The sequence below is a fragment of the Anser brachyrhynchus genome (assembly GCF_964034855.1).
Source record: "Anser brachyrhynchus genome assembly, chromosome: 3".
In the NCBI taxonomy this organism is placed as follows: Eukaryota; Metazoa; Chordata; class Aves; order Anseriformes; family Anatidae; genus Anser; species Anser brachyrhynchus.
In genome coordinates this window covers 39,414,590-39,427,228 of record NC_137696.1, presented here as the reverse complement: position 1 = coordinate 39,427,228, position 12,639 = coordinate 39,414,590, and the positions used below count along the sequence as shown (strand labels likewise).

At 37.1% G+C, this 12,639-nt stretch overlaps 1 protein-coding gene across 2 annotated transcripts in view; it reads right to left on the bottom strand.

Annotated features, from left to right (window-relative positions):
* Positions 1-1,156: 1,156 nt before the first annotated feature.
* Positions 1,157-12,639, bottom strand: part of HEATR5B (HEAT repeat containing 5B) — a 55,335-nt gene continuing 43,852 nt past the window's right edge. For both annotated transcript variants that reach the window (XM_080584743.1, XM_080584744.1), the window contains exons 32-36: positions 12,220-12,489; positions 10,495-10,719; positions 7,844-7,995; positions 4,669-4,882; positions 1,157-3,130 (exon numbers count right to left, since the gene is read on the bottom strand). In XM_080584743.1, the coding sequence (XP_080440869.1) occupies positions 2,826-3,130; positions 4,669-4,882; positions 7,844-7,995; positions 10,495-10,719; positions 12,220-12,489 (1,166 nt within the window). In that variant the 3' untranslated portion in view covers positions 1,157-2,825. The remainder of the gene's footprint in view (positions 3,131-4,668; positions 4,883-7,843; positions 7,996-10,494; positions 10,720-12,219; positions 12,490-12,639) is intronic.

The window sequence follows — 12,639 nt, the reverse complement described above, 5'->3', positions numbered from 1 at the left end:
GCAGCCTCTGGACACTTTTAAAGAGGGGAAAAATAATTAAGGAAGCTTACAGAAAGGATCGGGAACCGCAGGGGAACATCACCAAAAGCACCCAGCTGGAAACGCAGTCTGGGGGAAACCTGGTCGAGAAACAGGGCAGAACAACAAGGCTCACTGAGAAAGGAAGGAAACAGCCGAGAGGAAAGACTTGAAGGGGAAACGGAGCAACAAGCTTCATGAAAAAGCGCAGCAAGATGGCCAGCAACAAGGAAAATGATGAAAAGGAGTGTGACAAAAGAAAAAAAATAAGCACTACAGACATTTCAAGTTTTGTTTTTTTAATCAAATGAAGTTTGATGCAAAAATATTATGTAAAACCACATGGTCATATTTTTCATATCCAGAGCAAGTAAAGCAAGCGAAGACTAGAAACTAGAGAAGCATGTACACAAATGAAGGTTGAGTCTGTTGTATACCATCACAGTGTACATAGAAAAACCTCTCCCTTCCCTATATCTCTGTATGTATCTAGCATTATTTTCCCTTCTGCTAACATTTTTACTGTTTTTCTACAGACTTTAGTTATGCTTGATTGCTACACTTCCCCCCACCCCCTTTTCTAAGTTTTCAGATGTCTTTTTAACTAGAGTGTAAGCAAAACACGAAAGTGCTGAGATAAAAAATTACAGTAAATAAAGACAACCTTGATTATAGACAAAAAGTTTCCAACAAATACCAGTTGTCAACTACTACACTACTGGGGGGGAGGAATGAAGCAGGTTATAAACTTTTCTAATTTTTACTTGCAAAATACTTGTGTTCAGTTGTGTAGTGAAAGTTTCCTTAACACTTTCACTGAACTTTTCCTTAAATGTTGAACACATTCAGAACAACTGGTGAGCAAAATAGTGTTGTAATGTTGAGCATTAAGATTTTGATCAACTTCAATCCCACTATGCAAAGATGACGAAAATAGTGAAATTACTTCTCGCGTACGGCATACTATTTTTACTGCTGCATGCATCTTTAACTCCAGTAGGAAGGGAACAAGACTTGAAAGCTATTCTTATTAACACATTTATGAAAAACATTTGAAAAACTAGAGTTTGTGTTTCTGTTATGGCGCAAACTTCTTGTCCTCACTTTAGTGCTAAAAGAATCAGTGTGAAATAAAAGGCTTTCAGATATCTTTATGTTAAACATTTTTCACACACCAAATACAAAGAGCAAAAAAGCATTACTTCGTCCTTCATTTTGCAAAGGCCCTCAAAGGGTTACATAAGCTCCTGTGGGAAATGAAAGACCAGAGGCAAGTGATTATGCAAAAATAATGATCTACAAATATTTCAACCAACTATTAATCGTGTTCATTTCTATTTACTATCCCTTTGTTATATTTAGGTTCAAGTGAAGCTTCTAAAATATATACAGTTTTTACAGAGTGCTATTATATCCAGAAAAACACCAAACAGAAGAGATGAAAACCAACAGTCCTAGCCTAGTCTTCCAGTTACATGACTTCTCCATAAAGCAAAACGTATAGAAAGAGCCCTATGGAAGTCTACAAATTCAACAGTAGTGTCAAAAACTTCATGCAAGTCAGACTTGTATATACAAGAAAATACATGGTTCTCTACTTCTGCCAGTATGAAGGGGAAGGTCTGGCAGAAGGCAGACATGACCGTTGGGAGTTGCTGGCTCTTGTGCCATAAGGTCAGCACAGCACATGAGCTCTCTTTAAGCTCCAAAATCTGCTAATCAAACTCACTCAGATGGGAGCCATGTGCTTTTTTAAAAAAAATAAAAAAATAAAAGCCTGGTAAGGGAAGGAAAAATTGGAGGAGCCTGGCTCATGCTTGTGTTCTGCTCCCTTACAGTTGGTAAAGGTGCAAAAGGCGCAAGTCATTGGCTCTGCAAACTTTATCAAGACTACAGATAAGATATATCCAATGAGACTAAATTTTGCAGAAAGCAGTAAATGTCTAGGAATCTGAACAAAAAGCAGCGCACATAGTCATCATAATCAACTAGTGTCTGATAGAATGGGGAGACTGCTATAACACACAGCACCTTACAACGGCCAAATTCTACAGCTACAAAACTCCAGATAGCAGACAGTCCTCTTTATAAAGTCATTTTCCAATGCATTTTTTTCTTTTTAATTTATCTTAGAAGAGATAGGGTATTAAGATTCTTGGAATCCTTTATTAATTTTCAAGCATGGAAATGGACCTAAACGAAATATACATCACATAAGTAAAGACGACTCATTACAACCGCATGCTTGACTGTTCACCTTGAGAAAGGCTTAAAGTTGTCTTTTTTTTTTTTCTCTTCATGCAAGCTGAAATGATCTACAGTGTCTGGCAACCCCCTTCCCTAGTTTGTTTTAAAAAGAAAAAGTGCGTACTTCTACACTCAAAATTCCCCATGGTATACAGGAAGTGCTGCATAACAGCTTCCCCTCTTCCCTCTATCCCCACTGTGTTAGTGTGTTGCCACAATGGTAGGATAACAGCAGTCACTACATTTCAAAAACCATTCAGAAAGTTTCAGGGTACCTTTTAAAAATAAATAAAACAATTTCATGAGATAGACAATAGGGTTTTTTGGTGGATAATTTATAACGTAAATTCATAAATATGATCACATTCAACTTCTCAAAAATCTATACAAATACTAGTAACACCACTTCCTTTGTAATGCATGGATTTCAAGTAATTACACAAAGCTCTATTAGCCTTTAACATACAAATTTCACAAAATTACAGACATATATGCAGTAACACATCAGGGATAATGTAATGCTTCTGACTAGTGAGCAGTCCAAAAATAATAAAAGTAATTCAAAAAAAGCTAGTTTTCAGTTTAATTGTTGGGGTGGAATGTACTGTGGGTGGTGGTTGCCTAGCAGCTGCTTTTGCTTTGCTGGCCTGACTTGCTCGGACTGCAGTTTCTAGACGTGTTTTTAATTCGGGAGCAGCTCCCATTACCGTCTTGAAAGCATGTGGGTAAAGTGGACCGATGTGCATTAGATTTTGAAGTGCAAACTCATGAAGATCCTTAGATACTGTAGATGCAGAAGCAAAGGCATTTTCGTTCAGTAAATAGGAGATCAGAGTGGGAACAAGAAGTGCAAGCAACTGGACTCCTAAAAGTAAAAGAAAAAAAGAGTAACAATCATATCAGAAGGAAACAAAACAAAACAGAGAACTGCATCAGTTACTAGTCTAATATGGGTTATTTTGTTTTCCAAATTGACAATAAGCACTGTAATTACAAATGAGACTATCAAGAACAAACAATATGAAGACCGTTTCCTGTCCTTTGGTCACTCAAACCTTGCTTATCAGAATTGTGCTTCAGACTTCTATTTTTGTTCATCACAGTTATTTTGCTCCTGACACATCTTTAGAGATGCCTTTGCGCAGTCTGACTGCAGATCATTGATAACAGATCTTAAAATGTAGAGTGACTGTCATATTAAAGGACTTTAAAACACTCTTCTGACAGACAAACATTATTCAACTGAATCTGAAAAGCAGCCTCCCCATTGAGCATAACAGAACTGCTATTACTATGCAACTGTTCACTAAAAAGTCAGGGACATTTATCTGGTATGTTACTCCATCTTGGAAGTTATCAATTCAAAAACTACCATTACAAATATGTAATGGGCTAGCAAAAACTAACAAGACCACAGCTGAAAATGGCACAGAGTTCATCTTGAAAACAAAAAAATCAACTAAAGTAGTAGAAAAATTAGCCCTATCTAGATAGGATACAAGTACACCTCTGAAACGTGTAAAATGTTAACTGCAAATTTTGAAGAACTTAAACACTAATGGTAACTCATTTATTTGAAAATTTGTAGGTTATCTGAGTATTAATGGATTTTTCCCTAGAATGAATATAGATGTAAAAACCTTTATGGGGTGATTAACTCCTCGCAGCACTAGTGAAAATCAGAGGTTTTGGTTCCTCTTTCGTTTCAGTTATTCTCCCATTTTACATGTGTTTGAAACAACTATGCCAGAAGTACAATGGCACTCAAGAAAACACGCATTTAGTGTGTTTTTGTATATCATCAATGAAGAGAAATATCAACAGGGAATACGTTGGGGAAAAAAAAAAGTAATATTTTTACAACTGACTTTTAAGTGCTGATTACAATCAAGGTCTGCAGACTAAGCCTTTTGGTTATTAAATTGTTTCAGTTACTCTAACTGAACTTAAAGATAAACTATAACATTGTATTCTATCTACCAAGCAAACAGAAGGCTCCATCTACAAATCTAGGTATTCTGACCAGTACAATTCAATTTCTGGGGCTCTCTAAACAAGCTTTGTTGAGATGGTAGAAGCAACCTGATAAAAGTGATGAGTATGCTAAAATAAATAGAAAAGTTAAAAAATGGGAAAAAGTAAATTTACACATAAATTTCCAAATACAAGAAAGCATCACTACTTCAGTTCACATTTAGATTTTTCTTTGTAATCACCAAAATCTGAAATCATACTGTACACATTATACAAGCCTATTGTATACAAAGTTCTAGTAATAGAATCACAAAAGCGTGTTGCACAGATGTTTTATGAAAATGGCATCAAGTTCCAAACTGCAAGAGTCCTAGTGTTCAACATTTTATTTTAGAATTACACATTTATCTAGAAAAACTAAATACTTACTATTCTGCTCCTCACCAAGGGCAACCAATGTTTCAAGGACTTTAATTCCTTCCTGGACTGCTAACAGCTCCAAGTTGTTGTTTGGGCGGTTCCTTTCCACAGCTTTCAACTTCTCCACCATTATAGGGGCCAATGAATGAATATACGGAGTTGACAGGGCACGATTGGTATGTTGGAACACAGAAAGCAGAAGCTGGTAACACTTGGCTTGAACCTAATGAAATCAAGATAAATACATTGTCCTCAAAGTTACTTGTTAACTCAGGGAATTCTAGTAACATCTGCTATCTATGTGTGTGAGATACATGCGCTACATTAAAAAAACAAAAACAAAACAAAACAAAAAAAACAACTACAACTAAGCAGGAAGGAAACAAACTGAGTAAGACCAGTTTTCAATAAGAGAAGCAGAAGCTTTTTGATTGTAGTTGATTCTAATTCTTCAGTTACACAAGACTTCACATAAAGACTAAGGGATTGTCTCTGGGAAATTTTTTAGGGTTGCTCTTGTGCCATTAAACAGCGCAGTAGTCTTCAATTAGAATCACCTGCAGGTACAAAATGGCATTGCACAACAGAAACTCAGAGAAAAGAAAGGAATAGTTAATGCCATACTAGGCAGCCACATGGTTCCACAGAGAACATCATCTTTAAGCCTCAGAACTCTCAACACTAACAGTAGATGGAATAGCATTTAATGTTTTTGAAGATACAATCTCAGAAGGGTAATGCAGTTTATAAAAATGACTCAAATCAAAGTGATCTTATATATAGATGGTCTTTTATACACGTTTATCTTAAGTATATGTGTAACCGTAGAGTGAACTGGAACGCATATCCCTCTCCTCCCTTCCTTTCTATTCCTCCCCCGCCCCTCCTCTTTTTGCTAGAAGTAGGGAATAGTAAAGTCAACATTTGGGAGAATGACTCACTGATAGTCTTATCTGGAAGAACTTTTAATAATGCATTTGATTTGGGTTCACAAAAGCCTTTCTCCAAAATGCTACACAAATAACCAAGAGCAGTTGAAAACGTAAAACACTACAAGCATGTGGATAAAACAGCACATTTTCAAACTACACTCAAGCCAGAACAGAAGGATTTATCAAGCATAAACAGAAACATTCCAGAGGAAGTATTACTGAACACAGTGATCTGTGAGGAGACGGGGGATGACTGAAAACAGAGATGTATAAATAAAAATATTGATTTAAAAGGATAGATAATAAAAACTAATAGTAAGAAAATACAAGTTATGCAGCTCAGTTTGTTTGTTAATATATGACTGCAGGTTTTCTGTAGAGTTGAGTGTTTTAGGTCTGAAGTAATAACAATTCCTCAAATAACATTTCTGTGCTTTTTAACAGAGCTCCATGGTTGAAAAGTATGCTGAGTAAGGCATTAGGAGAAAAATCTTTGACCTTGTTCAACAAATTATTCCTGTATCTCTCCATACCACTCCCTTTCTGTTTATGCTCTTGAAACTTTACTCATTATTAATTAAGGTTATTAACCTTCAAAATAATGAGTAAAGGCATGTGTTTTTTTTTTTTACATGCATGCATAATTGAAGTACGAGTTTTTCAACTCCATCTGACAGCAGAATTCCATCTAAGTTCCTTTTATTCTATGTATTTATAAATATAAATCTTGTGACTACTTCACATTCACAGAAGTCCACAAAAACTCCTGCAAGGTAAAGCCAGGGCTTTTTCGAAGTCTGTAAGGCACGCTCTCCCATAAAACTTACCAATTAGCATTAAGAGTCAAGGGTCTCTCATCTGAGACCCTATAGCTCCAGAAAATGAACTTGCCTTCAGGATATTATTATACAGCATATCTAACCTTTCAGGCTTTTGCAGGCAAGTACTAAAAAATATTCCTGTATTTTTTTCTAAGACAGTGGTACTTCTTTAGAAGAGTTCCCCCTCTCCATAATCAGTTCAGTGCTTATACTACAAACAGGTGCCTCGTAACTTACCCCAAATCCAGTAATGACTGGTTTATATTTAAAAAACTAGAATGAACACACAACAAGCATTACAGAGTATATGCTCTACACGTCAGCAAGGAGACTGGACACAATCTGGCTGCTGTCAAAGCATTCCCTGTGAATTACAGAATTAGCATTAAGTTCCAGCTCGCCGAGAGCTTGCCAGCAGGGTGGGCAAAGATGTATTTTGCTGTTTGTCTGTTTATACAGAGCTGACAGAGTAAGACATAAGTTTCTGCATGATAGAGCTGACACTTCCATTCACACATAAAAATCTTAAGCAGCCTTTCATCCAAAGCTAGGCTTCAGAAGAGAACCAACTGAGTTTTATGTCTACAATGGAAAAGGCCAGCCGTGCTGCAGAGAAGAACTCTCCATCTGAACAGGATTCTAAATGCCTCGATGTGACCCTACGTGGGTCAGCATTTTCTGCGTATTTTCCTTCTCGGGAATCTCTGCAGTACTTGCTTGTGGAAAAACTAGAGATTTATTTCTTTTTAGCTCCCACCTGCAGCTTTGTATACCCACTCAACATGCTGATGTATATGTGGCTGGAACAGCTATGCTTAACTATAGAGCACGTTAGCCTGCTTGAGCGAAGTCAGGCTACAACTTATTGTTTTCTCTCTTTAGTGAGAAAATGATTTAGAAGACAATTCATAAAGACAAAGCAAAGGGCAGAGGTGAATTCACAGTCTGTAGATGCCCTTGACAGTGACCACAGAATTGTGTTTTCTCAACTGTCTTGTATGAACATATAAAATAAGCATAGGATTTGCACAAAGTTCATCAGAAGTGTGGGCTGTAATTTTATCTGCAAAATATGTGGTTTAGTTTGTATTAGAAAAGATCAGGGTTAGTGTAAAAACCTCACTATTCTCTGGTATCCGTACTTTTTCCATTTGCTAAAATTTCACACATCAAACAGACTTTCCCTTTAAAAAGCTGCACATCAGGTACCTGGCACAAGGCCATGAACAGACTACTTAAAAGCACTTGCTTTGGGTTGTTTTGATAATTAAGGGGTTTCTATAACACAATGTTGAAAATTCTAGTTATTTTGACAAGCAGTATCTGTCTCTGAAGTAAAGGCATCACAAAACATTCAGGAAACAGGGTAAATGTATCACAAGTACTTTTTCTCAGCTCTGTATCATTCACATTCCTATATCATGATCTTACCCAAGGATCACTGGAATTTAGCGCATTTTTAAATCTGTTTATACATCCATTTTGCAAAGACTGCACTCCAATTATTTCAGTGCTTGCTGACCAAAGGAAGAGAGCAATAGCTGTAAGTATGCTTACTTCATCAAGAACAGGCTTAGAGGTTTCTGAAAAAAAAAAAAAAAAACAAAAACAGACTGTTAGCTTACTCCAAAAAGGGTTTTGAATTTATTTAGTAAAACCCAGTGAACACAAACTCGAAGAGGAAATAAATGTACTTAAAAAGACTTGCAACTGCATACAAATACAGATTTTCTCATTACAGAATCACTTTTTTATTGTTATTTGACTGTGACTGAAAATTTAGAGCTGAGCAACTCTTTTCTAATAGCTGTTCAAATAAAGTGATTCAAACTTTCCAAAACAAATATCAAGCCAAAAACATCATGCACACTTCTCTGAACAAGTCACATTTTTGTTTTCAAAGTGTAAACAAGGTGGGGAAATGTATTTTTGAAATCTTTTCCCCATTAAAAATATAATCTGTTTCTTTTTGTTGTTCTCTTCAGCTGATACACCAGAGTAAGAAACTGATAAACAGCAGGCAACAACTTTCACATAACATGAGGTTTTACCTAATAGACAAGCTGATCTGGTGGCTGTCACCAAAAGAAAGGTAGTCCTACTTTAACCTTCCCTTCTTTTCTAATTCATCTGTATTTGCAGTTCTCATTCTTTTTTCTCCTTACACCAGCTCTTCGTGGATCTCATTCATGAAGCTCCATCAACAGGGGAAAAAATTAAGTACTTCTCTGTTGGTTTTGTTGCCAGATTGCTATGACTCTCAAGGGAGAGCAGAACCAATGAAGCAACAGCTATATAGACAGCAAAAACAAAGGCAGCATGACATCCTTCTACAGATGTCAGCTAGTCATTAGGCTGGCTTAGCCACGATGTGAAAACTCACTTCAAAAAGAGGACTCCAAGCATTAAGGGACAAACATGTGGCAGGGTTTTGTGTTTTGTTGTTGTTTGGTTTTGGGTGGTGGTGGGTTTTGTTTTGAATTTTATTGAATCACAAGACTTGAAATTGTATGCAGCAGACCTTGCTTAGATTCTTGGGTGATATGCCCCACTTCACAAAAGACTGGGAAAATTTACAGTCTTGCAAGGAACCATCTGCAAAGAGCCTAAAGCCCAATAATGTTTGTAGAAAGATGAACTGGGGAACCTTTACAGTAACAAAAAGCTGGAAGACAAGAGCTGATATGACAGAACAAATTAGAATTTTGACTTGGATAATGCAAACACACTGATCTTTCCCCTTCAGACATTTTCAGGACTGTTTGCAATTACCTACTCACTCCCTATATGTCACATGAGTAACTCCATTCAAGCTTCTCTTTAGACTCCATAAATGGTTCCTTGGGGATCCAATGGGATGTTTTTTGGCTGAACTGCCATTATGCAAATGAAAAATCTTTGTGTCTCTTTTTTGCTAACTATGCAAACTGAGACTGTACATCTTTTTTCCTTTTTGAAGAACACCACAAAGTACAAATGGGAATCAACAGAAGTAGCCTGTAGTTCTCTAAACAGACACAGCAGACATCCTGCTGGTGGGTAACAGATTTTTTTTGGCAGGGGTAGGGTTTTTTCTAACCACTGAAAGCCTGCAACGGTATTGTGAATTTCCTACTCCAGTATGAACTTTGCCACAATTATCCCTTGCTGTCTTCACATTCATTCACTTTAACATTCACTGTCATTAAGACTACACAAGTCCTGTCAGCAAGCACTTAAAAGATACAGACTGCCATTTTCCTTGAGGCTTAATTTAAAGTGTTGAGTCCATGTACAGTATGGGACAACTGCAGTTTCAGTAAACAGATCAGTTTCTCTACAGACACCATTTTGGCAATTAAAATCTCCTTTCATTTAAGCTAGCAGGTATTCTGAGGAAAGGAGGGGTGGAAATGATAGTTTGCTCGGGCCTTGCCAACATCTTTCGAGTTGCCAGTAGTCACAGAAATTGACCCATGGCCTAGGAAGTGAAGTGAATTCAGCTTGGAACTCCTTCAGACTTTACTTGCGAGACATTGTTCAGGTGTCAGAAAGACTGATTGGTATCAGAAGGTAGATTTCCAAGTTCCAGAAACAAGTCACTAGCTGAAACTATGAAGACTGATAAAATTAGCTGAGATGAAAATATAAAGCACAAAATAAATACTCTGTAATGGAATTCAAAATGGAAGAGCAAAGTCTAAACTAGTACAGCAAAATACCCTGAAGAAAGCACCTGAAGAAAGGGGACCTGCAAGATGAGTTGCAGAAGGCAAAATTTCTAATAGGAGGTTATGACCAATATTGCCAAAGAAAACAGACCAACAAGGAAAAAACTGTGAGGGAATCTCCTAAGGTATATCTGTATTTTCTTAAAGCCAATGTTGTGTTTGTCTTCAAAACAACCTGCTTCATAACTTCTATTAGTTAAGCTGTGTGCACTCGGATCTTCCTCCTGTTTCAGTTTTACAAGCAATTCACTGCCACTTTTAATCTCCAACCCTCAGATATGCAACCTATTAAATTATAGACATACACAATACTTGCCTTTTCATTAAGGCAAAACCCAGCTCTCTAAGTTTCCTGCACTGCAAACCACTTACCAGGTTGCGAGTATTCCAAGACAGATGCCAGAGTACTGCGAATAAGACTTGCCCACTGTTTTTGAGTTTCGTCAGTCTTGACTGTTGGAAGAGTAACAATAGCTTTTATTCCTTGAAGTGCTGCACTGACTGGAGGTGGGACCTGATTATCTGCTGATTTTACAGCCGTTTCTTTCAACACTCTTGTAATTAGAAATAGGATAGTGGGCAGCACTGTCATACAACCTAAACAAGACAAAGTAGAATTTCTGGAGTTAATTTCAAACAGTGTGGTAGATAACCTCTTCAGCTTTCTCAAAAAGGTTATACATGGCTAGCAAGATAAACTGCTAACAAGGAATATGTGCAGGTCAACTTCAGTAGTACTGGTGAATTACTGCGGTGTGTATCTTAACCAAACTCATACAAGCCAACACTTGTTATCAATTCAATAATGATTCAGCTATTAAAATTTTTCCCTGCATAGCTTCCATGAGAGAATTAAGTATCTTAAAACATGATCTGCATATGTCTAGGATCCTGTAAACAAAGAAATACAGTAATTGATCTGGAAGCAGGTGTCCAGGTTAGGGCACTTTCCAAGGAAGCTGGTGGTGTTACAAGCCTCAGAAGCAGCATGAGGAAGTTCATTTGAGTTACTTACATTCTGGACAAAAGCTGTAGTCATGTGTTTACTCTACAAAGGAGACAAAAGTGATCCTCCTCCTACAGCATTACTTTTCTGAAGAAAACAGCTACCTGTAAGTTTTATGCAGCCAGTCCTGCCTTGTGCGTGTTAGGCAAACTCAAGAAGTACTGGTCAAATAACACAAAACCTGACTTTAGACAAACAAGAACTTCAACAGAACAGGTTTTAATAATGTATGTAGACTCCAAACACCTTTAGAATTGAAAGAAGGGTAGTATTGAAAGAATGGAAGTATTGGGTTTAGGTGCACAATAACAATCTACAACTTACTTCGGATAGTTAAGTCTCTTTCCATACCTAATTCTTAATCTTTTCTCTGCCTCATCTTTCCACATCTGTGGAAACACAAATCCTGCCACTTCCCTACTTCTGGAATCCTGTGAGGAGAAATAAACTAAGTAGAATAATTATAACCACAAAGGACTGCTGGAGGTCCGACACCCTTTTCAAAGCAGTTCCTCTAGGTCAGATTGCCCAGAAAAGAAATAAAATGAAACCTCTCAGACAGCACAATTACTGTAGTTTAGACATATACTTTGTGACAGTCTTCCTGAGCAAAAGAAAGCTCTATTTAGTTTAGAGTTGCATTTGGGATGACTGGCAGCCAATGGCTGCAAAACAAAGTGTATCATAGCTGAATTGTGCTAGTTTTTCCTTAACAGGACTCTCTTTATCATACAGCTGCTTCTCAGGAACTTAATTATCCCTGAGATGTCTATCTTCTATTATAACATGATTAAAATTGGTCACCAGGCTTCAAAATCATAAGAGGTAAAAAAGGAAGGAAAAAAATAAAATCATCATGAGCTCATTTCCTCAGCAAACTTAGAGCACGCATCCAAACTTCAAATCACTTTCCTAATGTTGGCTCACTGGAAAAGCCTGAGTTCTTACATTATTCTAGAACCTAAAATCATTTTCAATAGATGACCCTAAAGTACCCTGTAAAAATATATTTTCAGGGTTTTTGTAGTATCACATGCTCACTGCACTTTCCCCTACAGTAACCACTTGCAGGTGCTTTGTCAATACTTTACCTGCTGGAGAACAGAGCGAAGGCAGGTCTGACAGTATAGTAACAGTGGCAGCTACAAGACGAGCACTCTCATCAGAGAGGTGGGATTTGGCAGCAATGTGACTTGGAGAATCTGACACTTTTGAACTTAGATGGGGCATGTGCCGTACTAGGATAAACATGAGCAGTTCCATGGCTGCAAATACTAGAGATTTTCCAGGCACAAGTCCACCACTCTCACCTCCCTCTCCTAAAACAAGAGGATTTTCTTTTTCTTCAATATCATCTTCATCTGAAAAAAGAAAGAAGACAGTTAAAAAAAATAAATAGATATGAATCTCATGCCAAAGTTTACATGAAACACTAAGAAGTTAAAAATCAAGAGGAAAAAGTTGCTTCACAGTAAAATACTACAAATATGGGTCATGTCAAACTAAATGCT